General features: G+C 38.9%; 1 protein-coding gene across 4 annotated transcripts in view; it reads left to right on the top strand.

The window, feature by feature from the left end:
• tpcn1 (two pore segment channel 1) overlaps positions 1 to 27,510 on the top strand; it is an 82,573-nt gene that overhangs the window by 1,937 nt on the left and 53,126 nt on the right. For 2 of the 4 annotated variants that reach the window (XM_059988267.1, XM_059988270.1), the window contains exon 2: positions 24,847 to 24,977. In XM_059988267.1, coding sequence (XP_059844250.1) covers positions 24,847 to 24,977 — 131 coding nt within the window. Of the gene's footprint in view, positions 1 to 6,403; positions 7,536 to 7,808; positions 7,904 to 24,846; positions 24,978 to 27,510 lie in introns of those variants that run through there. The other 2 variants (XM_059988269.1, XM_059988268.1) reach the window with 2 other exon arrangements.

Below are 27,510 nucleotides of genomic sequence, written 5' to 3' on the forward strand. Positions count from 1 at the left end.
TGGCAGTTGAAACCTTTCATGTAAACTTATTATCTACATGGAAATCCTATTCATATCTCTGTTTCAACTGCAGTTTATTATCTCTGATATTATCTTAGTGTATTTTCAGTTTTTCAGTATTTTTAACATCTTACACTGGTGTTTTTTCTCATCTTTTCAGGATACTCTTAATTTTTTGTATATTTACATTATTTTTATTTATAAAACTATGAATTTTATTTGCCATTTTGTTAGTTTTATCAGTCTGTAATCAATATTCCAGGGAATTAAGTATTTGTCACTCAGGTATCTCTGACTTACATCCTAAAGTATCTTCCTATTTATGTCTATGTGTTCCTCCCAAGTTATATTCTCACAGCTAACCACATTAAATTGCACCTGCCTGTCATCCCATTCAATTAGCTAAATGTGTCTTTCTGAAAAATAGCACTGATATTTCCATAACAATTTTAATGTGGAAAACAATTATGACACTTCACTAAGATATATTGGATAAAAAGATGGCACCAGGACAAAGCTGAAAGATATTAAAAATAGTAACTAATAGCTTTGACAAAGTAGGTGGAGAAAGGTGGAAAAAAGATGGGACTCTTGAAAACTTAGTTAACGGAAGTTGGAGATGTCAATGTTAGCTTAAAGAAATTCATTCTAACATTGACAAAGAGATTTCTTGATGCAATAGAGATGCAGTATGTTTGGCAAGCTGCTGACTAGAAAAGGTTACAGGATAAGGAGGGACTTTGCCATGAAATGATTGAAATTTTATGTTAGAAAATTTGGAGGGACCTACAGCCATGGAAATTCGGAGTGATGGCATGGCAAAGATTAATACACTGACAACCTGGAGTCATAACATAATAAGAACATAAGAGATAGGAGCGGGAGTAGGCCAATCAGCCCCTCAAGCCTGCTCTGCCATTCAACAAGATTATGGCTGATCCAATCTTAACTCTAGTTTTCACCGAATCCCACAAGGCAACAGTGCCAACCAACAAAGCACCATGCCGCCCATTTTATTTTATTATTCATCCCGCCCAAACCCATGTGATCACCCGGGGGGAAAAAAACCAATTTGCCAATTAAGGAGAAAAAATCTGGAAAATTCCTCTCTGACCCATCCAGGCTATCGAAAACTGGTCCAGGAGATCACATGGCTGATCTAAACCTAGCCTCATGTCCACTTACCTGCTCGCTCACCGTATCCCCTAATGCCATTTTTATCCAGGAAAATGTCTATCTCCGTTTTGAATTTATTGAGTGTAGTAGCTTCCACAGCTCTCTGGGGCAGTAAATTCCACGGCCCCACTACCCTCTGAGTGAAGAAATTTCTCCTCATCTCAGTCCTGGAACAGCATCTCTTTATTTTAAGATTATGCCCCCTAGTCCTAGTTTCACCCATCATTGGGAACATTCTCCCCGCATCCACCCGATCAAGCCCCTTCACAATCTTATATGTTTCAATAAGATCACCTCTCATTCTTTGGAACTCCAATGAGTAGAGTCCCAATCTACTCAACCTCTCATCATACATCAACCCACCCATCCCCGGAATTAACCTAGTGAACCTTCTCTGCACTGCCTGGAGAGCCAGTATGTCCTTTCTTAAATATGGACACCAGAACTGCATGCAGTACTCCAGGTGTGGTCTCACCAATACCTGGTACAACTGCAGTAAGACCTCCCTGTTCTTATATTCCATCCCCCTAGCAATAAAAGCCAGCATTCCATTGGCCTTCTTGACAACCTGCTGCACTTGCATACTAACTTTTTGTGTTTTCTGCACCAGGACCCCCAGATCCCTTTGCACAGAAGCACTTTCCAGTTGTTTGTAATTTTTCTCGTAATTTTTTTTAGATTTCCTACTCTGCGTCATCAATATATTTTAATTCTCATATCTAAGTCTACATTGTATCTAGATACTGCAAACAAAAAAAACCCCAATATTATATCAAAAATAAATTGGCAGTCCCTTCTGTGACTGTAAAATGGTACTTTAGAACATGGAATATTATGCTAAATATGAATGAAAGAGCCGGGACCAGTCATTATATCCTTTATCAGTTTCCCCCTGAGCTTGTGGGCTACATTTTAACCTCCAGCTGTCAATATCACAACTGATAGAGGCAAACACACCAGTTTCCAACAGTTCAATTAAAATTGTGATGGTATAGACGTCCAACTGAAGCCAGAAGTATCTTTCTTTAACTATGCAAATTAGGTTCCCTTGATGATATGAGCACTCAGTTACAAAGTTAACCTGAGGCATGAGCAGAGGACCAGCGTTGGTTTTGCTGCCAAATTAAGTCTTCTGGGAACTGGATTTAGTGTTGGAAGATATAAGAGCTGAGAAATTATATTAATATGACCTGCAGGATTTAACTTCTTCAGTCTTGAAGAAGGGTCTCAGCCGGAAACATAACTGGTCATTCCTTTCCATAGATGCTGCCTGATCTGCTTTGTTTCTCCAGCATTTTGTGTGCTTTGCTTTGGATTTCCAGCATCTGCAGACTTTCTTGTTTTCATGATTAAATTTCTGACTGGCACACTCTAAAATCTAGGACTGTGTGCAGAAGGACTCACTAAAGCTTAGTGCAGTCACTGCAAAGAATCTATGGGCAAGGGCTCAGTTTAAGGGCTTACTGGCATTGCACATTAATTGGTTGCAATCTGCATTAAAAGCACATGAACTATTTGCTCAGAGGTTTAGGTTAATGATAGTCAGTAATGTGCTAATATTGTGTAATTGGAATAACATAACTTGTGATATAAATGTTTGTTTTTCTTTATATTTATTTTTGGGAACTGCAAAGCCAGCATTAATGGTCTATTCCTAATTTTCCGTAATAATTGCCAATGAGTGGGAAATTTCAGGATTTAGATCCAGATTCCAGGATTAAATTTTCAAGTCAGGAGGATGTATACTTGGAGGGTAATCTGAAGGTAAAGCTGTTCCCACATCTACAGCCCCTGTCATTCTTGGCAGAGACCGTAGGCTGGCAGAATAGCTCCAGTGAATTTGTAATTAGCATTCACTTCAGCCAGTGTGCCATGGAAGTGGAGAGAATGAGTGTTTCAAGTGGTTGATGGGATATCATTCAAGCAGGCCTCTCTGTTCTGGTACAGAGTTGCTGGTGCTGTACTATTCCAGACAAGTGCAGAACTTTCCATGGCATTCAAAGTTCAAAGTAAATTTAGAACACAAATTCCTGTTTTGTGCTTGTAGATGGTAGAAACCCTATGGGCTAACAGTAGCCGAGTCACAGTATATTTAGCCTACAACCTGCCCTTATTTATGTTACTGGTCCTGTGGTCTCTGGTTTGTGGTGCCCCTCCTAGATGTTGATGGAGATTTGCCAATGATTGTGCCATTGAATTTTAAGGGTAGGTGATTCAATTCTCTCTCGTTGCAGATTCCATTGCCTTGCACTTTTGAGAATTCATATGGATCCAGAAGAGGAGAAGGAGAGAGTTAATCACAGTAAATCAAATGTCACGTGCATTAGTGACTGCATATGACTGCAGCCGTTGAATTGTTTTCTCTTTGATGCCCAGTGACTTCAGTTGTACCATATGCCTTGATGTCAGATACATTCTTGATGTCAGTGGCAGCCTTTCTAGCCTCACTTCTGAAATTCACTTTTTGGTTCCTTGTTTATTTCAAGGATATGTTGACGTCTAAGCTGTGTGCTTCTGGCAAAACTCAAATTTGGCTTCAGTGTCAGAGTTATTGATCAGTTTCTGTTACTGCATAATGCTGTTTGTGATAGTTTCATCACTCAGTAATTTTAGTATATTCATATTTCAGTTTACAGGATAGTCACAGCCCTAGAAAAACTATTTTTGTATCTTTTAAAGGATAAGATTAGTATTTTTATATTTAAATAGTATCTTACTGATGTTATAATGTTGCAAATTTTATGTCAATTTGTTGTAAGTTTCATCAGATAAACATACAAAAGCAAAACATTTCCTGAATTAAATTCTTAAATATTTTTAGCTGTGCTTGCTATACCCAGCATGATTTTCCTCTTTGTTGGTTAGCTTTATAAATGAAAGTCCATATGTCCTCTATGTATATAAAAAAATATACATTTTATAAAGGGTGATGATATCTGTTTGTGAAACTCTCATCCTCTCCCATTGTTTATCTGCAGGAGTGATTGATATTGGAGTGACTTTGTTTATGTGATATTAGAAGTTGTGTTGTTTTCTATTTTGCTATTTAATAACACAAGGATAAGCTCAAAGCAACAGCAAACAAATTGTAATCAACTTGGCAAAACTGTGGAGAAATCATACCTTTAGTATGATTAATAGCCATTTGTAGATAAACAAAACATGTTCTAAATTAAGCATTTCACTGACACCACAATATACAGTATTTTCTAATTCAATCCTTTTATGTTTTTATGTCCCTTTCCTTCCTAATCCCTTCACTCAATCATCCTGTCACTATCGCTTTCCATGCCTTCCCTAACCGTTAAACAACTTGTGACCTGGTATCAGGGTTTCAAAGTTTTAAAGTACATTTATTTTCACAGTATGTATCCAGTATACAGCCCTGAGATTCGTCCTCCCATAGGCAGCCATGTAAGAAACACTGCGGAATCCATTTGAAGAAGATGTTAAACACCCACCACGCAAGGAAAGGAACAAATCACACAAACTGCACAATCAAGCAAGTAACATGCAGAATATTAAACATAAAACCGCAGAATCCCTGATACAGTCTAGGAGTGCCAGCCACCAAGGCAGTTCAGTTTAATGCCGTCAATGAATTGGAATCAGTTTCATTATTACCGGCATGTGTCATGAAATTTGTTAACTTAGCAGCAGCAGTTCAATGCAATACATAATATAGAAGAAGAAAAATAATAATAAATAAATTACAGTATCCATATATTAAATAGATTAAAAATCATGTAAAAACCAGAAATAATATATATTTAAAAAGTGAGGTAGTGTTCAAGGGTTCAATATCCATTTAGAAATTGGGTGGCGGAGGGGAAGCAGCTGTTCCTGAATCACTGAGTGTGTGCCTTCAGGCTTCTGTACCTCCAACCTGATGGCAACAGTGAGAAAAGGGCATGCCCTGTGTGCTGGATGTCGCTAATAATGGACGCTGTCTTTCTGAGACACTGCTCCTTGAAGGTGTCCTGGGTACTTTGTAGGCTAGTACCCAAGATGGAGTCGACTAAACTTACAACCCTCTGCAGCTTCTTTTGGTCCTGTGCAGTAGCTTCCCCTACCCCCCATACCAGACAGTGATGCAGCCTGAAAGAATGCTCTGCACGATACATCTGTGGAAGTTTTTGAGTGTATTTGTTGACATACCAAATCTCTTCAAACTCCTATTGAAGTATAGTCGCTGTCTTGCAATGACTGCAGGCCTCAGCCACAGAGCCAGTTTTGGGTGAAACCGCCTTGATCAAATCATGCAAATGGCAAAAAGAAGTAACCAGAAAGACATGGAACATGAATCGCAGAGTTCTCCAAAGATGATTGCACAACCATGGAACGCGTTCAGTACTGAGGACATTAAATATCAAACTGCAAAGTCCCCTGAAAAAGCCACAAGCCACACCGTCGAGGTGATCGAACCTGCACCCTCTTCCAGCAGCAGCAAGAGAGAGAGACCAATCAGACACAGGCAGGCTGCACTCACCACCCACTCATCTTACACTCTCGTCCTCATCGATTTCAATCTTGCTCAGAGCTTTATTCAGCAAGGAGCAATGGGTTCGTGTTCTGCCATTAAGAAATGATGTTCACACACTCCGCTCACAACCTTGCTAAATTCTCTGGGAGGCAGCAAAAGTGCCAGATTGCTCAGTTGACCCAAAAATACAATAACGAAATGGAACTTACAGTTAGCAATCGATCGCAGAAGAAGCACACTTAAAAGAAGAAGTAGAAGTCATTCTGTGAGCTGCCTGAAGGATGTTACCATTGGTCACAGTGGTCCCTGCCATTACCGTGAAGTCTTACCAATGTCACTCAATATTCCTTTGCATAATAAGATGCTGGAAATAAATATAATGACAGAGCACAAGATTACAAGGAAACTAAGAGTAGGAGTAAACTATCTACCCCTCAGTCCGGCCCTGCAGGCTTCACCTCCTCTTCGGCCAGATGTCCATTGCCCTCGGATCTTTGATCTTTCAAAAATTCATCTATTATTTTAAATACTTTCAGGGCGATAGCTTTCACTACTTTCATGGGCTCATAGATTGTTCAGATATCTGATGGTGTAAGGGAAAAAGCTGTTCCTAAAAACTGAATTGTGTGCCTTCAGCCTCACAAGTGAAAATGAAATTCTAAACACAGACCAATTTATATAGTTCACTTAATGTATTAAAATATCCCAAAAATGCTTTCAGGAGCTTAGTCTTATGAAAAAAGTGCAGATTGCTTTGGCAGTGTGAAGTATCTACTTGCTTCAAGCAGGCTTCAATCCTACCAGTACCCAATGGGGTAACCTGCCTTAATGACTATTGTCCTGTAGCATTTCATCCACAGTGAAGTCCTTTGAGAGATTGGTCATGAAGCATATCAACTACTGTCTGAGCAGAGACTTGGAATCTCTTCAATTTGCCTGTCATCCCAACAGGTCAACAGCAGATACCACTCTAGAACAGCTCTGGAACATCTAGATAATGAAGGTGCTTACATCAGGATGAGCTTCATTGACTACAGCTCCGCATTCAATACTATCATCCCCTCAAAACTCATTACTAATCTCCAAGTCCTAGACCTTGATACCTTCCTGTACAAATGGATCCTCAATTTCCTCACTGCAGACTCTAGTCAGTATGGATTGGCAACAATATCTCCTCCACAATCAACATCAGTACAGGCACACCACTAGGCTGTGTGCTTAGCACCCTGTTCTACTCGCTTTATACCTATGAATGTGTGGCTAAGTACAGCTCCAGTGCTATGTTTAAGTTTGTTGTTAGCCAAATCAAAAATGCTGGCGAATCGATATATAGGAGGGAGAATAAGAATCTGGTTGAATGTTATCACAACAATATCTCCTCACTCAACGTCAGCAAAATCAAAGAGCTGATGATTGATTACAGTAGAAAGAAGCCAAAGGTCCATGAGCCAGTCCTCATCAGGGGAGCAGAGGTGGAGGTCTGTAACTTCAAATTCCTTGGCATTACCATATCAGAGACTCTGCCCTGGAAATGGTGTGCAGGTGCCATCACAAAAAAAAAGCATGACAGTACTTCTACTTTCTTTGAAGTTTGTCTAGATTTGGCATGTCACCTGAAATTTTGATGAATCGCTATAGATGCAGAGTTGGAGAGTGCCCGGATATGGAAACACCAGTGCTTAAAATGCAATGCAGAGCCTCACATTGATTACACTGACAACGCCTTAAAAATTTGCAGTTTCTGCCATCAAGGACAGGGCAACAGGCACAGCGAATATTATCACCTTGAGATTTGTCTCCAAGACACACACCGTCCTGATTTTAAAATACAGATTGTAGCAGTTCCTTTACTGGAAGTTCAACAACCTTTTCAAAGGTAGTTATGAATGTATATTGTCATAGACATTCACTTCCTGAAAATGAATAAATAAAAAGAAAATTAACTTGAAATTGCTAAGCATATATAATTTTATAATCACTATATTCTCTAAATTTCTTCTTTGGTATTAATTAACTTTATGAAGTGTTGCACCTCTTGCCTTGACAGATTAGTTGTTGTGAAACTTTTATTTCCTGTTATTTCATTATAATTTGTGGTTTTTTTTGAACAATGACATTTGTAGGCCTAATGAAAAAAAAATCTCTTTAGTTTCAGGAGGGATAAGATCAGTATGTATTGCAGTTAGTGAAAGGAAGATAACACATCTTTTTAATCAAAGGAAGATCTCCTGTAACAACGTAGAGGTAAATATCAAAAGCTATTTGTTTTGGCAGAGTTATGTGCCTGATATCAAGGGAAGGATGTGTACTGTGCATAACAGGTTTGTTCCTTTTTATCTTTAAGGATGGCAATGGTTAAGCAGCAAGATGCATTTTCTGCAAATTAGTTGCAGATGACCTTTTCTTTGAACATGTTTGCAGTCAATAATTTAGTAAGGATTGTTAGATACATAGATATTTCTTTATTGATGCTGTTTTATTGATTCACTAACTCAAACACCCATACCTTAAGAACCATACTGCTTGAAAACGGCCATTTGATCCACCATATTCATGATGACCGAGGGGACCAATCTCATTATTAATCCAATCTTCCAGCACTTGTCCCATTGCTTTCTGTACCCAAGCATTTACAAATCCATATCTGGACAGTTTTTAAGTGCTGCCAGCAACTCTGCTTCCCCCACTTTCTCAGGCAGTGTTTTCCAGTTATCTCTGGGTGGAAGGCTACCCCTCAGATGCCCTCTAAATCTCTTACCACTTACCCCAAATGTGCCCTCAAGTTTTATCGCTATGTGATATGGAGAATGGTTTCCTACAGTAAGCACTATTAATACCATTCATAATTTTATATACCAGTCATGTCCCTACTTAACCTCATCCACTCCAGGTAAAACAGACATAACTTTTGCACTCTTTCCTCATAAATGAACTGCTTCACCTCAGACAGCATCGTGGTGAACGTCATCTGCAGCATCTCCAGCACTATCATGTCTTTCCTATAGTGACCAAAACTGCATGCAGTAATCTAGCTGAGGTCTGACCCATGTTTTATAAAGTTGGAGCATATCCTACCAGCTTGTGTATTCATCGCCCTGACTAAAGAAGGACAGCTCTCCATATTCCGCCTTAACCATGTAATCTACCTGCACTGCCACTTTCAAGAACTTATGGACTTGTATATCAAGGTCCCTCTGCTCCTCAAAACCCCCTAGAGCTCTAACATTCTCAGTATATGGCCTGTCCTTATTGATACTCCCAAAATATATCTGGATTAAAGTGTATCTACCATTCTGAGCAACACACACAAAATGCTGGTGGAACGCAGCAGGCCAGGCAGCATCTATAGGAAGAAGCACAGTCGACGTTCCAGGCCAAGACCCTTTGTCAGGACTAACTGAAAGGAGAGATAGTAAGAGGTTTGAAAGTGGGAGGGAGAGGGGGAGATCTGAAATGATAGGAGTAGACAGGAGGGGGAGGGATGAAGCTAAGAGCTGGAAAGTTGATTGGCAAAAGGGATACACAGCTGGAGAAGGGAAAGGATCATGGGACAGGAGGCTGAGGGAGAAAGAAGTGGGGAGGGGAGCACCAGAGGGAGATGGAGAGCAGGCAAGGAGTGATTGTGAGAGGGGCAGAGAGAGAAAAAAGGGAGAGGAAAAAAAGAGGGTGATAGATAGATAGATAAATAAATAAATAGATAAATAAAGGATGGGGTAAGAAGGGGAGAAGGGGCATTACCTAGATGGAATATAAGATTTTGTTCCTCCAACCTGAGTGTAGCCAGGTTGGAGAAACAACACCTTATATTCCATCTGGGGAGCCTCCAGCCTGATGGCATGAACATTGATTTCTCTAATTTCCATTAATGCCCCTTCTCCCCTTCTTATCTCATCCCTTATCTATTTATTTATTTATTTATTTATTTTTCTCTCTGCGCCTTTCACAATCAACTCCTTGCCTGCTCTCCATCTCCCTCTGGTGCTCCCCTCCCCTTCTTTCTCCCTCGGCCTCCCATCCTGTGATCCTTTCTCTTCTCCAGCTGTGTATCCCTTTTGCCAATCATCTTTCCAGCTCTCAGCTTCACCCCAGCCCCCCTCCTGTCTTCTATCATTTTGGATCTCCCCCTCCCCCTCCCACTTTCAAATCTCTTACTATTTCTCTTTCAGTTCGTCCTGATGAAGGGTCTTGGTCTGAAACGTTGACTGTACTTCTTCCTATAGATGCTGCCTGGCCTGCTGCGTTCCATCAGCATTTTATGTGTTTTGCTTTAATTTCCAGCATCTACAGATTTCCTCGTGTTTGCCATTTCTGAGCTCATTTCACCCTGTAGCTGAAAACGATTCTTCATACTATCCACTCCATGCCTTTGTATCATCTGCTGACTTACTGATCAAGCCTCCTGTGTCCATATCCAAATCATTCACATATATCACAAACAGCTAGACTCCCAGTGCCATTCCCTGTGGAATGCTACTAGTCACAGGCATCTAATCCCAAAAATAATGTTCTTGTAACACCCCATCTCCTATTGCTAAGCTTATTTTAGATTCAATTTACCAACTTACCCTGGAATCTATGAACTCTAACCTTTTGCCATGCAGGAACTTGTCAAAGACCGTACTGAAGTCCATGTCAACCACTGTACTCATCAATACATTTTGTTACTTCTTTAAAAAGCTCAATCCGATTGGTAAAATAATACATGCCCTTGACAAAGCCATGCTGGTTGTCTCTGATTTTTCTCTACCTTTCCAAGTGACCACTAATCCTGTTCCTCAGTCTTTTTTTCCAGTAATTTCCCTTCTACTGATAATAGGGTTTCAGGTATGTAATTATCAGGCTCTCCCTGATGGCTTTCTTGAAAGGGTGACCATATTTGTCCTGCAGTAATCTGTTATCTAACTAGTAGCTAAAAAGTTTTTAAAACCTCAGTCATAGCCCAGCAAACTGTTCTCTTGTCTCCCTTAACAGCCAGGGATGAAGGCCAACCAATCCTGATGATTTATCCACCTTTAAGCTCACTGACATATGATTTTCCTCTTTATTTGCACTAGTATATCCATTCCTTCTTCACTGAATCTTCCACCTACATTTCTTTTGTGAACACTGATTAAAATGATTAATTTAGCATCCTGCTCTACCTTCCAGCATCATGCACAAATTGGCCATACTGGACCCTACTCATTCCATAGTTATTCTTTTTATGTTAAGATACTTATAAAATATCTCTGGATTTGCCTCAATCTTGTTCTGTAGTGATATTTCATAACTCCTCTTTACCTTCCTAGTTTTCTTTTTAAGCACCTCTTTTCTTTTTATATTTTTGATAATTGGCCCCTCATTAATCCTCTACACTTGCCATATTGTTCCTATTTTCCCCTTATCCAGTCTTCAGTACCCCCCAACAGCCTTGTATTTTTTTACCCTTGGCTTTCACTCTTATAGGGGATATGTAAGCTCACCCTGTTTCTCCTTTGAATGCTTACCTCTTTGCAGATGTAGACTGAACTCTTAAGTCAATGCTCTCTGTCTGACTTTACCGGGTTCTGTCTAAAAGCACATACCACCTCGCTCAAGGAGGGAACAGTCCCCTGATATGATAAAGTGGATTCTTATCCTTACAAACCACCTCAATATGGCTTTGCACCTTATTCTTTGCTGCACAACACTTTCCCTATAACATTTTATTCAGCATTCTGTTATTCTCTCTTCAATGTACTTTTGCATTGAAATGATCAATATGGATGGCATGCAAAACAAAGCTTTTCAATCTACCTTGGTACAGGTCACAATAATAAACCAATTTATCAATTTTAAAGGAATTTGCCCCCAATTTATGACCTATATTCCTGTCTTTTTATTCCTAACTTTTTCTGTATTCACTTTGAAATGCTGTATGTCAAGTTGTAGTTGCTGTCTTCAAAATGCTGTGCCACTGACCTGCTCTCCATTTGACCCAATACATTCCCCAACCAGCATTTTGTGAGTGTTGAATGTTTCTTCTGTTCAGTCTATTTGCTTACCACATCAAAAATCCCCAAATTTTTGCTCCCTCTGAGCCACTTTACACTAAGGAAATCCTCGTGGAATATTTGGGGAATTGAAATCCTGTGGTACAAAATCCAATATCTATTACATCCCTCTGAATCAGCTATGTATCTGTTTCTCCAAGTGACTGTTAGGAGGTCTGTGATGTACTCTTAGCAAAGTGATAATATCATTTTTGTTCTTAATCTCCAATCACATGACCCCAGTTGAGGAACCTTCAAGGATATCTTCCCTCAATACTGCATTCCTTGACTAACAGTACAACACCATCTCTTCTTTTGCAACACCTCTGCCTTGCATGAAAACTCTGTACCCTGCTTTACTGCATTGCCTTGTCTCAGTAAAGGCAACAATATTGTAGTCCTATGTGTTAATTAAGGTTTGGAGTTTATCCACTTTATTTGTTAGATTCCTTATTTTAAAATAGATGTAATATAGCTTTGATTTTTGCTGATGTGTATTCACCTGCCTACTTTGCCTATTACATTTATCCTTCTTATCATTCTATTTGTACATTCACTAGCCCATGGCACTGAAAGCAGTCCAGAAATTACAGCTTTTGAGGTCTTGCTCTTTAAATGGTTCGTTAGCTCCCTAAATTCCTGTGCAAGACCTCATCCTCCTGAACCTCCCCCCCACCTTGACTTAGGTACCAACATACATCACAACCACTGACTCTTCACCCTCCTCCTTCAGAATGTCCAGAAGGCACACAGAGTCATCCTTGACCCAAGCACAAGGAAGCAGTAGGCCTTCTTGGATTTTGCTCCTTCATTCCAAGCTTCTGGTTTCTGAAATCCTAGTATTGTGATGGTTTTGTGTTTGTTGACCGCAAAGTTCTGAATGCAAACAAAGACCTACCAGATATAAATAACCATTGATATCTTACCAGATTTAAGTGAGTTCTCTCACTAAAGGGAGATTATACTGTAACTATCCAATCTGTAACTGTCTAATCTTTAAAGACTAATTTACTTCTCTGTTTATTCTCCATGGCAAATTTAGTTGCCTATACCCACTATTCAACTGGTGGGTCCCCTCTCCCTACCAAGGAGAAGATACTTCCAGTTAATAGTTTAAAACACAGTTCGTTTATTTTCAATGACAGTTAAATCCAACAACACTTTTAAACCACATTTAAAACTCACAGAGGATTTCTATCTTAAACACAAACCATTTCCAAAATACAAAGCACAGTGGACAAAGGATTTCAAAACACAGGTTCAATTCCTATGTATAATCTAAAAAGACGTATCCGTGAGTTGCAGATGTAAGAATTATCTGTCTTAGAAATCAAAGACAGAGGAACGGTCTCTAGTTCACCCCAGTGTTTCTTTCTTATTTCTTGATATTTCTTATCCCATTTTCAGATAAGCCTGAACTGTTCTCTACATTTATACCCTTTTTCTAACACTTGGGTGACTTCACACATATATGTTATTTCCTTAGATGTTCTTTTAACACAAAAGATCTAAAAGCATTTTTAATCTGCATTATGGTTAGCGTTAGTGCTATAAAGCTACCTTCCTTGAGTTCACAAAATTCCCAACATTAATAGATTAGTTATTGATGTGGTAAATGTTTGTTTCCATCTGGTCTGCAAGGTTCCTTGAACTAAGCAACTTCGTCAGCATTGTCTGTTTTGAAAAGCTAAATCAAACATTATTCAGCAGTAATAAGCCAGGTGAAGTTACTGCAAAGAGTCTTCAAAGCAGCTCTATAAACAATACTTTGGTTTAACTTCAAACTGATTACTGTTTGATATTTACATTTTGAGAAGTAAAGACTGATTCCCATTTATGACCAGAAACTAAGCAAACTGTTAGTTGGAAGTTTACTTACAAGTGTTTCATTATACAAATGCAGCTGCTGTGTTAAGAAAGCGCAATTTGCAAACAACCAATGAGCCAAGGAAGTAAATATCCATAATAGTTTTTCTTAGCAAAAGGTTAACAAACTGGAAGTCTGCAGAAGTACTTGTGGATAGGGATAATCAATATGTTTTTCTCATTTGCAAAACCTAGTTTGTATATTTCAGGTACTTCGGATATAACATTTGCACTGTAACAGAATTTACGGCGCGTTGTACTATTAATGAAATGACAAAATGAAGAAAAATTGTTTTTGAATAGTCAAGAAGAAACCCCTTGAAGAATAAAACTAAATTTGCTATATTTATGAGCTTGATGGTATATATTACAAATATCAAAATAATAATAGCTGCTAAACTTACAACCACTATTTAGAATGCTATGCATCATACCACTGAGCACACACTTCCGTTTTCTGTATGCTACTCTGTCTTAACTTGCTTAACCCTTAAGTCAATGAATAAGCCAAATTGCAAGGAACCAACATTTTGTTAGTTAATGTGTTCCTTGTTTATGAGTAGCTGTATGTAGTCCTTTCATGTTAAATAGATTCCAGAAAAATATATTAAAGCTGCACTAGTAGAATTTGCAATTTGTATCATTCAGCCAAAATCAAATGTATCAGTACATCACAAACTTTTAGCCTAGCATGGTACAGCTGGCAGAACAAGAGGTTTCAATCATTTAGTAGGCTGAAGTAGGAATTCACAAATCTATTGTAATTCTGTGTACAGATGAATAAAAAGAAGTTTGGTTTTTATGTGGTTATGAGGGTTGTGTGGAATCGGATGATATAACTTAACTTCTGGTCCTTAGCAATGCAGAAGTACACAGGGCCTTGCTTTCACTTCTGTATCAATGGAACTTGCAAACATAACTGGTCTCTGCTCCGATCAATTTAATCATAGTCCTTTGAAAAAGTCATCCTACTTTTGGGAAATTCAGACAAATGTTATGTGCATGTTTTCACTTGACATAATTAGGTAGATTTATCTTTATTATGTATTTAGCTTTTTAGTTGTGTAACTGAGTGTTAATTGAGTGAACAGTACAGTATTTCTCAGTCTTGTAATTTTTCTTTTAATCCTGCTTTATAAAATATTTACCATGTATTATTTGAAGTGTTAACATTTTTTCTAGCCTTCTAAAGAATTCGTGTTTCATAAATTTGTATTGAGTGCATGAATAGTACTGAATAAACAGTTTGAAGAGGAAGAAAATTCCAAAGGAGATTAAATAATATCTACTCTTACTCTTTAAGAATGGTGAAATATTAATCAGAATTACCAATACAAGTAAAATATTAAAGTGGGCACAGTACCAGTAAAATAGAATTATAACAAAATGTGAATTAAGCAGCAATGTATTGAAGGATAGATTGTATTCTTTGGATTAGTAAAGTAAAATCGCTTTTTTTCCTATTGTTATATTGTCCAAAATTGGTAAACAATATATTGATTAAACCAGTCAGCTCAAATACACAATGGATCAGTGAACTTTACCCACCTCCCTTCCCAATTATCCAAATACCTGTTCACCCAGATACTGATTTTATACCTCACCCTCGACCACTATCCAACAGCTGATCCCTGCTTTAATCTTTTTGAGAATCACGTAACCCAACACTTTTTTATGCTCATGGCCATCTTTACCCTCTGATCAGCCCTGACCAGCAGCCCTAAATTTCTGATCCCTTACTGTCTCCCCACAACTAACAGACCCAGGTTTAGATGTAGACTTTTCTACAATGGGTTGAGTCCCTTAACTGGATGGATTTTTCCTCTAACATTATTATTTTACTATAAGAGAAGGAAATTCATGTTTCATTTTGAATTCAGTAATATTTCACTTTTGGATTTAGTACGCACTCATAGAAGTGATCTTTCTGAATGTAAATGCACTGAGTAGTTTGGTATTCTCTTATGCAGTCCTTCAATATTTCAGGCTTGATAATTTCTCATTGCAGAGTTGATGGCTTTTATTCAGTCCATCATTTAAGTGTGTTTTCTTGAGATAAAAAGATCAATAAGTTGAGCTGCCTTTATCTTATAGCTCTCCAATCATCATCTGTGACAATAAGTGTAGTTTAGCAGTGATCTCAACCTCCAAAAATAACCATTCCCATCCAAGTAAATGATATGCCACTAGCCAGTGTAAACATTCTTACAAAAAGAGGAAATACTGCTACTTTTGGAAGTGATTTAAACGTGGATCTGCATATTCAGGACAGAAGATTGGGGAAAGGAATGAATTCTTAATGCAGCAAAATGAATACTGATTTTCTAACTATTCAGAATGTTTTTGATGTAACTTTTTAATAAGCTTGATTGTAATAATTTAGCAAAGATATTTCCAGTTCATTGCAAGACAAAGGTCATTTTCTCATGTGAAGTCCATTTGTAAATTTCCAGCAAAATTCATTAAGTAGCAATGAGATGGGGGATAGTTGAAGGAGGCCAGAATTACCACAGTCCCTGCTTAAGTCAGTGGTCATCACCAACAGGTTAGGCTGTAGTCTTGCTGATCAACATTTCTGTGTTGTTCGATGGTTAGACAAACTGACTGTATTTTAATAATGGGAATTCAACTGCCAGTTAAAAGAGCTCATATCCAATGTTCATTGCTCTGTAACTCTCTTGTGATGTTATTGGCTTTGCTAAAAACTGTTTGCCTGCTAGACTGTAAAAACTACTTGCTAAAGCAGTAACTGACCTTGATGAAATAAAGATTACATTGCATTGTCATTACAATGTCATTACAGACAGTGCAGCACAGGACACCTTGATGCACTAGGAATCTCACTTCAAAAATATTATTGCAGCTTGGTTGATTGCCAACTTTAAACCCAGTTACACTAGTCCCAGAAAAAAAATCTTGATGACGAATTAGAATACTTGCAGTAAATTTTATATTTCAAAGAAAGTGTATTTGGTGATTTAATTAAAATGTCAAAAGATTTCATGAAAATGTTTGTGATGCTATGGCTTTCTGGCAGTAATATTAAATTATAAAGTCAGAGAACGCTACAGCATAGAAACAGACCATTCAGCCCATCTTGTCTGTGCCGAACTATCAATCTGCCTAGTCCAGTTGACCTGCATGCAGACCATAGCCCTCCTTACCACTCCCATACATGTACCTATTCAAATTTCTCTTAAATGCTGAAATTGAACCCACATCCACCACCTGAGCTGGCAGGTTGCTCCACATTCTCACCATCGTCTGAGTGAAGAAGTTCTTCCTCATCATATTCTCCTTAAACATTTCACTTTTCACCATTAACATAGAAACATTGAAAACCTACAGCACAATACAGGCCCATCAGCCCACAAAGCTGTGCCAAACATGTCCTTACCTGAGAAATTACCTAGGGTTACCAATAGCCCTCTATTTTTCTGAGCTCCATATACCTGTCCAGGAGTCTCTTAAAAGACCCTATTGTATCCACCTCCACCACCGTCGCTGGCAGCCCATTCCACACACTCACCACTCTCTACATTAAAAAAACTTACCCCTGACATCTCCTGTGTACCTACTTCCAAGCACCTTAAAACTGCGTTATCTCGTGCTAGCCATTTCAGCCCTGGGGAAAAGCCTCTGACTATCCACACAATCAGTGCCTCTCATTATATTATACACCTCTATCAGGTCACCTCTCATCCTCTGTCACTCGAAGGAAAAAAGGCAGAGTCACTCAACCTATTCTCCTAAGGCATGCTCACCAATCCAGGCAACATCCTTGTACCCTTTCTATGGTTTCCTCATCCTTCCTGTAGTGAGGTGACCAGAACTGAGCACAGTACTCTAAGTGGGGTCTGACCAGGGTCCTATATACTACTACTACGTCGACTCAGGCCCAAGGAGCCAGCGTCGGGCGTGATGACGGACTCTCCACTCCTCCTCTCCGTCATCAATGTGTTCAGTTCATCTACATTAGCCATGCCACTATCTCCTAGGAGCGTGTTGACCATAGTCTTGGGAGGGCGCCCAGGGTTTATCCTCCCATGCTTGGGCTCCCATGTGATGATTAGGCTGGCAGGTAGCTCAGGGTGGCGTAGACAGTGCCTATATAGCTGTAACATTACCTCCTGGCTCCGAAACTCAATCCCACAATTGATGAAGCCCAATGTACCATATGCTTTCTTAACCACAGAATCAACCTGTGCAGCAGCTTTGAGTGTCCTATGGACTCAGAACCCAAAATCCCTCTGATCCTCCACACTGCCAAGAGTCTTACCATTAATACTATATTCTGTCATCATATTTAACCTACCAAAATGAACCACCTTACACTTATCTGGGTTGCACTCCATCTGCCACTTCACAGCCCAATCTTGCATCCTGTCAATGTCCCACTGTGACAACCCTCTACACTATCCACAACAGCTCCACTTTTGTCATCAACAAATTTACTAACCCTTCTCTCCACTTGTTCATCCAGGTCATTGATAAAAATCACGAAGTATAGGGGTCCCAGAACAGATCCCTGAGGCACACCACTGGTGACTGACCTCCATGCAGAATATGACTGGTCTACAATCACTCTTTGCCATTTGTGGGAAAGCCAGTTCTGATCCACAAAGCAATGTCCCCTTGGATCCCATGCCTCCTTTCTTTCTCAATAAGCCTTGCATGTGCTACCTTGTCAAATGCCTTGCTGAAATCCATATACAGTACATCTACTGCTCTACCTTCATCAATGTGTTTAATCACATCCTCAAAAAATTCAATCAGGCTCGTAAGGCATGACCTGCCTTTGACAAAGCCATGCTGACTACTCCTAATCATATTATGCCTCTCCAAATGTTCATAAATCCTGCCTCTCAGAATCTTTTCCATGAATTTACCAATCACTGAAGTAAGACTCACTGGTCTATAATTTCCTGTGCTATCTCTACTCCCTTTCTTGAATAATGGAACAACATTTGCAACCCTCCAATCCTCCAGAACCTTTCCCGTCCCCACTGATGATGCAAAGATCATCGCTAGAGGCTCAGCGATCTCCTCCCTCGCCTTCCACAGTAGCCTGGTGTACATCTCATCCAGTCCTGGTGACTTATCTAACTTGATGCTTTCCAAAAGCTCCTGCACATCCTCTTTCTTAATATCTGCATGCTTAAGCTTTTTGGTCCACTGTAAGTCATCCCTATAATCACCAAGATCCTTTTCCATAGTTAATTCTGAAGCAAAGTACTCATTAAGTATCTCTGCTATCTCCTCTGATACCATACACACTTTTCCACTGTCACACTTGATTCACTCATGTCTTGTCCGCTTGCTCTTCACATACTTGTAGAATGCCTTGGGGCTTTCCTTAATCCTGTCCGCCACGCCCTTCTCATGGCCCCTTCTGGCTCTCCTAATTTCTTTCATTTTTAAGCTCCTTCCTGCTAGCTTTATAATCTAGATCTCTATCATTACCTAGCTTTTTGAACCTTTTGTAAACTCTTCTTTTCTTCTTGACAACAGACCATGACCTCTAATTGTAGTCTCACCCAACCTCTGTGGGGGAAAAAACCTGCTTGCATTCACCCTTTCTATACCCTTCATAATTCTGTATGTCTCTATTATATCTTCCCTCTGAGTTCAGCGAATAAAGTCGTAACGTATTCAATCTTTCCCAATAACTCAGGTCCTCATGTCCCAGCAACATCCCTGTAAATTTTCTCTGCAGTTTTTCAATCTTATTTGCATCTTTCCTGTAAGTAGGTGACCAAGGCTACACACAATATCCAAATTACACCTCTCCAATGTTTTATACAATTTCAATATAACATCCCAATTTCTGTACTTACTACATTAATTTATGAAGGTCAATGTGCCAAAAACTTTCTTTATGACTTTTATCTACCCATGACACCACTTTCAAGGAATTATGGATCTATATTCCCAGATCCCTCTGTTCTACCGCACTCATCAGTACCCATGTCGTGCTCACCATGTTGGTCTTTCCCAAGTGCAACACCTTATACTTGTCTGCATTAAATTCCTTCTGCCACTTTTCAGCCCATTTTTCCAGCTGGACCAGACCCCACTGCAAGCTTTGATAGTCTTCCTTGCTGTCCGCTGCATCCTTAGTCTTGGTGGCCTCCGCAAATTTTCTGATCAAGTTACCACATTATCATCTAGGTCATGGACCCAGCTCCAATTCTTGCAGCACACAATTAATAACAGGCCACCAGTCAGAGAGGCAACCATCTACTACCATTTACTGGCTTCTCCTGAATGTTTAATTTAATTTATTTGCTCATCTTGAATGCCAAGCAACTGAACCTTTTTGACAAACCTCTTGGTCAAGAAGGTTCAGTCGTTTGTGAGACCCTGCGGAAGCTTGTGAAAGCTTGCCAACGTCCATATTGACAACATCCACTGCCTTGCCTTCATCAATTTTCCTCGTAACTTCCTCAAAAAAACTATAAGATTGGTTAGACACAGCACACACAATGCCATGTTGACTATCCCTAATCAGTTCCTATCTATAAATACTTACATATGCAATCCCTTAGATTATTTTCCATTAATTTCCCCTACGAACGATATCAGGCTCACTAGCCTATCATTTCTGGTTTGTTCTTAGAGCCTTTCCTAAACAGCAGAACAACATTAGCTATCCTTTAATCCTCTGGCACCTCACCCGTGGCTAAGCATGTCTTAAATATCTCTGCTAGGGCCTCTGCAGTTTCTGCAGTAACCTCCCACAGGGTCAAGGGAACACCTTGTCAGGCCCTGGGGATTTATTCACCCTAATTTGCCTCATGACAGCAAAGACTTCCTCCTCCATAAACTGTATAGGGTCCACGACCTTGCAGCTGCTTCGCCTACTAAATTATATATTTTTTAAAAATTATATGCAATTTACAAAAATCTGTCTGTCTTCATGCAATTTGTAATAAACAGGTTGTAAATTTGCTTTTCTATTAAATATCTACAGCAGGATATTGCTGTAATTCTCATTTTATGTAAACCTTTTGTTTTGAAAGACTTTGGTCCTTGTAGTCCAGATTTAAACAGTGAAGAGGTGCATTTCCAAATTATGATGGCATGAGACAAAGAGGAAAAGCTGCTTATGCAGGTTCTTATGTACCCAATATGTGCTTTTAGGTGTAGCATTCTTGGCTTTGGGAATAGATTAGAAGAATGACCACTGCACATGTTCTTATTGAATAATTACCACTACTTTCAACCACCGTCACGCTCCTGGAGTCAAAAAAAATCACCCTTATCTCTTAAAATATGCTTGTTTTCCCACTTTTCCATTTTTTGGCCAAAGCATCATTTCTGTTTCTCTCTCCATTGATGCTACCTAACTACAGAATGCTTCAAGTACTTTCGATTTTGGCTTGGATTTCTCCCTGTGGTTTTATGTTCCAGTACATGACCCACATGCTGCCATTTTTGAACAACAGTTATCTTGTGATTTGGTCTTGAAAAATGATATTCTCCTATCTGGTTAGTCCAGTAACACACTAGAGTATAGGCCTGCAACATCTGTGATGAGCTGCATGCTGCCCAATCTAAGCAGCTGGCCTCCCAGCTCCAAACAACCTCCTGCAAAAGAGAAAGACTGCTTTAGGCTCCTCTTATCCTGCGTTCAGCTTGACAACATACTACTGATTATATTATATATGTACATCGGCCGTGACTTTTAAGCGTCTAAACTGTGGTCTTCATATGAATCCTTGAGGCAATGTCGATTTGCTGAACTTCCCTCAAGCAAGTCCGCTCACAAGATTCTTTATGCCTAGTGCCAGACTCCAACCTGCAAGTGCCTTGTGTGTCTCACTATGTATCATTTTCATCTATTCTGCTCATCCCTTGTAAACAGATATTATACAATGATGTCCTATTTCCCTTCTACTTCTCTAGCGTGGTGTTTCTTCATGATGTGGAGAGGGGAAACAAGCGACTCCTCTGATAACCTGTTAAAGACAGCATAGAAGATAAGCTGCTATTGATGATGCTGGGCTCCCAAATTTTCTGGATTGTGAGATATTATACCAGTTAATATTTCAACAAACTTAGTTCAATTTTTTTTTAGATATTGCACAGATATTGCATAATTTTAATAAATGAGTTGCCTCAGGATTCTGTGATCCACCCACCCATTTCCAACAGTATGGAGAGATGCCTGTACTTTTCAGGGTTCTGCTGAAGTTTGGCATGTCTTCGAAAAACTTGGTAAACTTCTATAGGTGTGTGGCGGAAAGTGTATTGACTGGCTGCATTACAGCCTGGTATAGGAACACCAATAACTTTGAGCAGAAAATCCTACAAAAGGTAGTAGATTTAGCTCAGTTCATCACAGGTAACACCCTCTCAACCATTGAGCACATCTACATAAAACTTTGATGTAGAAAAGCAGCATCCATAATTAAAGATCCTCATCACCCAGGCCAGGTTCTTTTCTCGCTGCTACCATCAGATAGAAGGTACAGGTGCCTCAGGAATTGCACCACCAGGAAAGAAACAATAGAACCATAGAATATTACAGCACAAAAACAGGCCTTTTGGCCCTTCTTGGCTGCGCCAAACCATTTTTCTGCCTAGTCCCACTGACTTGCACCTAGACCATATCCCTCCCTACCCCTCTCATCCATGTAACTGTCCAAGTTTTTCTTAAATGTTAAAAGTGAGCCTGCATTCACCACTTCAACTGGCAGCTTATTCCACACTCCCATTACTCTCTGTGTGAAGAAGCTCCCCCTAATGTTCCCTTTAATTTTTTCCCTTTTCACCCTTAACCCATGTCCTCTGGTTTTTTTTTTCTCCCTTAGCCTCAGTGGAAAAAGCCTGCTTGCATTCACTCTATCTATACCCATCATAATTTTATAAACCTCTATCAAATCTCCCCTCATTCTTCTACGCTCCAGGGAATAAAGTCCTAACCTATTCAACCTTTCTCTGTAACTCAGTTTCTCAAGTCCCAGCAACATCCTTGTAAACCTTCTCTGCACCCTTTTTCAACCTTATTAATATCCTTCCTGTAATTAGGTGACCAAAACTGCACACAATACTCCAAATTCGGCCTCTTCAAGGTTCAACAACATTTACTATCCCTTAACTATCAGGCTCTTGGACAAAAGAGGATAACTACACTCACTGAAGAACTCTGTTATATTGTTATTTTCTGGTTGTTATTAGTCATATCTACTTTTGCACAGTTTCAGTGTTAACATTTCCTAATGTTTACAATTTACAGTTACTATTCTATAGGTTTGCAAAGTATGCCCAAAGAATCTCAGGGTTGTATATGGTGACATATATGTACTCTAATGATAAATTTTAATTTGAACTTAGAACTTTAGGGTGACCTTCCTCCAGTTTCCAGCTGGCTTAGCTTAAATGGAGGGCATCAAAGACACTGAGCAATGACGTCATTATCCTAGGAGGCTTAACCCTTGTGTATGATAGCATCAGTAGGATGAAGATGAGGTGTAGTGTAGGAGAGGCTAAGATGTCTGGAGGGTGTTGGTAGAATAATAGTGTGATTAGCACTTTGTAGTTTTGTTTCTCGATATATGTGTTTGTAGAAGAGAACATTATTTTTCGTGCTCTATCTTAGCAAACCATGTGAGGTCATGAAATTTCTTCCAGTATTGTTCCATCGGAATCCTGACTTCTATTGGGCAGTTTTAATGGTAGTACTGCTGGGTCTCCAGGCCAACTCCATTTCATATTTTAGGACTCCAATGTCTGTTTGAGTATATCTAGGCTTTCTATGTCGTCTTTGGTAGCCATAGTGCATGTTGCCACAGGCAATGTACCTTTAATGATTAACAATTTTGTATGATTGCTACACACTAAGATGTTGGTAGTTCTGCTGAATTGAGCTATGTCCTTTTTGAATGTTCCTGACAAACTTCATAATTATAACCATATAACAATTACAGCACGGGTACAGGCCATTTCAGCCCTTCTAGTCTGTGCCGAGCGCTTACTCTCACCTAGTCCCACTGGCCCGCACTCAGCCCATAACCCTCCATCCTTTCCTGTGCACATACCTATCCAATTTTACTTTAAATAACAATACCGAACCTGCTTCTACCACTTCTACTGGAAGCTCATTCCACACAGCTACCACTCTCTGAGTAAAGAAATTCCCCCTCGTGTTATCCTTAAACTTTTGCACCCAGCTCTCAAGTCATGTCCTCTTGTTTGAATCTCCCCTATTCTCAATGGAAAAAGCCTATCCACGTCAACTCTATCTATCCCCCTCATAATTTTAAATACCTCTATCAAGTCTCCCCTCAACCTTCTATGTACCAAAGAATAAAGACCTAACTTGTTCAACCTTTCCCTGTTTTCCACAGGATCCCAATTTATTATTGGTGCCAAACATAGCATTGTTTAGCACACCAGAAATGGGTATAATGCATTTCCAAGCTCTCGTCTTTAAACCATCAAACATTTTGAAATTCCTGTCAACCTTCACAACTGTATCACCAGTTTAATTCTCTTCCACTACTGATTAAGTCAAAATACTTACAATTAATCTCGTGCTAAGATTCCTACGTATACCCTAATATTTATTCTGTATCACCTCAACACATGCTTGTGTAGGTCCATCTGATCATCAAACCCTTCATCTGTACTTTTGTTGTAGCAGATTCACACTTTGGCGTCACTTTCTATCATCTTTAACAGCAGGTTATCTAAAACAATTCTATCCATATTCTGTCATGCAATGTGCTACAATATCCTTCATCTCTGCACTTACGATTTCCTCTTAAAACCCTCCCCGAAACACTCTTTAACCAAGTATTTTTGTAACCTCTCCCAATATTGCACTGTCAATATCAAGTTACCTTTGATTCTTATTTCAGGGAAAAACTGAGTTATTTTACCACATTGAAGCCCCCATTGTTGTGTATGATTGAAATAAAGTCAAATGTTTAGATTTAAGTTAGAGCTTAACTGAAACAAAACTAAGAATATGCAAGTTCTATATAATGATGCTGTTCCACACAAGATCAAACTAACTGAGTGGTGCTAATTTTTTTTAAACATTAATTTATATATCATTGTTGAAACATATTATCCAATGTTTTATCTTCCTTCCTCCCTATCGGAAGCAATAAAAAGGGACCTGCTTTTAAAAAAACAGCAAACAGCCGTAGGTCATCTGCTTCTAGTATTTGTAAGACAAAGTGATGACATCCCCTGTCATTAATGCACGATCAATGAAATTCAAGTCACATTTTCTTGGATAATGCTTGACCCACTTGGCCTTCTGCTACTTGAACCATCCATCTTCTCTCCCCTTAATAGATGGAGGAAGATATGATATTATCAATGCTGAAGTGGTGGCAACATCAGATGTTCGAGACTACAGAGCAAGCTATGGTTCTTTGAAACAAGTCTGGGAGATGAACTATCAGGAAGCAGCAATCTACTTGCAGGTATGGTGATTTTTATGATTTAATAACCTTGCTTATATCAAGCTGTTAAAAAGAAACAATATTGAGTAGATTGGTATAAATTATGTATATGATGTAAGATGCTGGTGTTGCTGCTAGATGCAAAATTCATATTACAGTTGTTATTCATCAAATATTGCAATTAATCCTTGCAATGCTGATTCCACTTCTCTACTGCTTTTGATAGATTACTTAGCTTAATTTCAATGTCATAGAAATACTTGATTTTCTGTTCATTGTAGAACATTAGAAATGAAGATATATCCTTAAAAAAATGTGATTAGTACCTAATAGATGGAATTCAAATGTGTAGGAGTATTAAAAGACCAGGCATGAGTATTATTTGATTTTTGTGTTGTATTCCAGTCAACAACATTTCCCTAATTTTAATATTTTTTCATCTGCGTTCTTCCTTGCTTTGTTCAAGTTTTCCATTATTGTGGAAAATTTGTTCCACTGGATTGTGCACTCAACAAGAATAGTAGTAAATTTGTATTTGAAACCTGTTTCTGTAATTTAGTTCATTAATTTCATTGGGATCAATTTTCCAAAGTGGAGCTCAATTTGCTTGTGGGATCATCATATGAATAGAAGCAGATTTTAAAACTGTTATTTCCAGGCCTTTTTTTTAATTACTGTTTGCTCTTAGTTAAGAACAAAGTTTCCTTATGTATTTTGTTATATCTAACATTATGCCTCAAGCACTGTTGTTCCTAGTAGAAGGTGCAGTCATAAGAGGCTCTCATTTCACAGTAAATTCATGAATGTTATTGCATACTGGTGGCAGAAATGGTGAATTTGGTGAGTCAAGTTTGGGTTTGTTATTGACTTTGTGAGCCTTGTATTTGCTGCAATAGGAACTAGCACTGTATTAATGCTGCCTGTTGTAAGCATGCTCAAAGGACATTTTTCATCTGAACAACAGTATTGAAGCTGAATTAGACTGAATTAGCCTATTTCATCCTTTATGATTGCTGGGGTATTCACTGAAATCTGTGAATATAACATAGATTGCAGGAGTAAATAGCAGATTTCTGACCTAAATTCCCCTCATTCAACCTTGCCCTTTTGTCCTTAATACCTTTGAAACACAAAATATTACCAGTTTCATATTTAAAATGTGCATACCCATTCCTCAGTCTACAAAGGAGTGCATTCCTGGAAAATGTTTCCTCGAGCAAGATCTGATCAAATGGATTATGGATATTTTGAAACAGCATATTTCTATTTCTATGCATGGAGAGTGTTAATGTATCATTACTTTACAGCAAACATGTTGCCCACAGAGGCAATAACTTGATTGTGGAAGTTTGTAATTTATAAGCTTATACACACTAGAACACCATGTCAACAGCTATTTGTAAAAGGAATTTCTGAACTTCTGGTGGTGTGCTTCTTAACTTCACTGTTGAAATACCTAGACATGATTTTTAGAGTCTTCCCACTTGGTTTAGACTTGCTAGACTTACAGAAATTTATCTACTTATCTTTTCATTTCCCTTAAAACCTTGAAACTAATGAATGGTTAATTTTCTAAACTTACAGGGAGTACAATTCAGTTTCCTGTAATCTCCTGTCATAACATAAGGGGTTCAGAATTAGAGTTTAGTTATTATTATGCCAAGTCTACCTTACATGCTCGATGTACCCCTCACATGTGATTCCCAGAGATGCTCACAGTACTACAGTAACCTAACCTGGAATTTGTATAACAGCAGTACTGCAGTAACCTAACCTGGAATTTCTACCTCCTTGTGGTCAACACCAGTCTTTCTGATTTTCGATTATTTAATATACCTCACCATGATAATTTGAAATCTAAGGCTGTTGATTTGCAGATATGTTGTCCTTTGTTACATACATGAAATGTGCGATCAATTTAACTTACCATAGGGCCATTGAACCCCTTTTCTGGAATTCAATTTTATTGAACTGAAAAGAATTGAATTTTTGTCATAGAATTCAATGCTACATTATAAATTTGCCTTTTGAACATTCAATCAAGGACAGATTCCTACTCTACATGCAAAAAGCTGTCCCAAACATAATATAAAACTGAGTGAAATCAGCCAGGCACTTTCCATCAAGAATTACCCTTGTGCAAGTGATGATTTGCAGGAAATAGTGCTGTTCCTGGAAAGTTGCATGGGAAATTAGTTCATAGGTTCGAAGGTCCACCTATATGTTACATTTCTGGAACAAGTAGGTTTTAATTAGATAATAGAACATTTTAAAGAGGCCTTCTTGAGGAAATCCTAACATGCCATGCACCCAGATAGCAACACACAAACTTCTAGAGGAACTGAGCAAGCCAAGCAGCATCTATGGGAAAGAGTGTAATCGATGTTTCAGGCAGAGACCCTTCATCAGGACTGGAGAAAAAAAGATGATGAGTCAGAATTAGAAGGTGGGGGGAAGGGAGGAAGAAACACATAAGAACATAAGAAATAGGAGCAGGAGTAGGCCACCCAGCCCATCATGCCTGCCCCACCGTTCAATACGATCATGGCTGATC

Source organism: Hypanus sabinus, chromosome 13, assembly GCF_030144855.1.
Source record: "Hypanus sabinus isolate sHypSab1 chromosome 13, sHypSab1.hap1, whole genome shotgun sequence".
Lineage (NCBI taxonomy): Eukaryota > Metazoa > Chordata > Chondrichthyes > Myliobatiformes > Dasyatidae > Hypanus > Hypanus sabinus.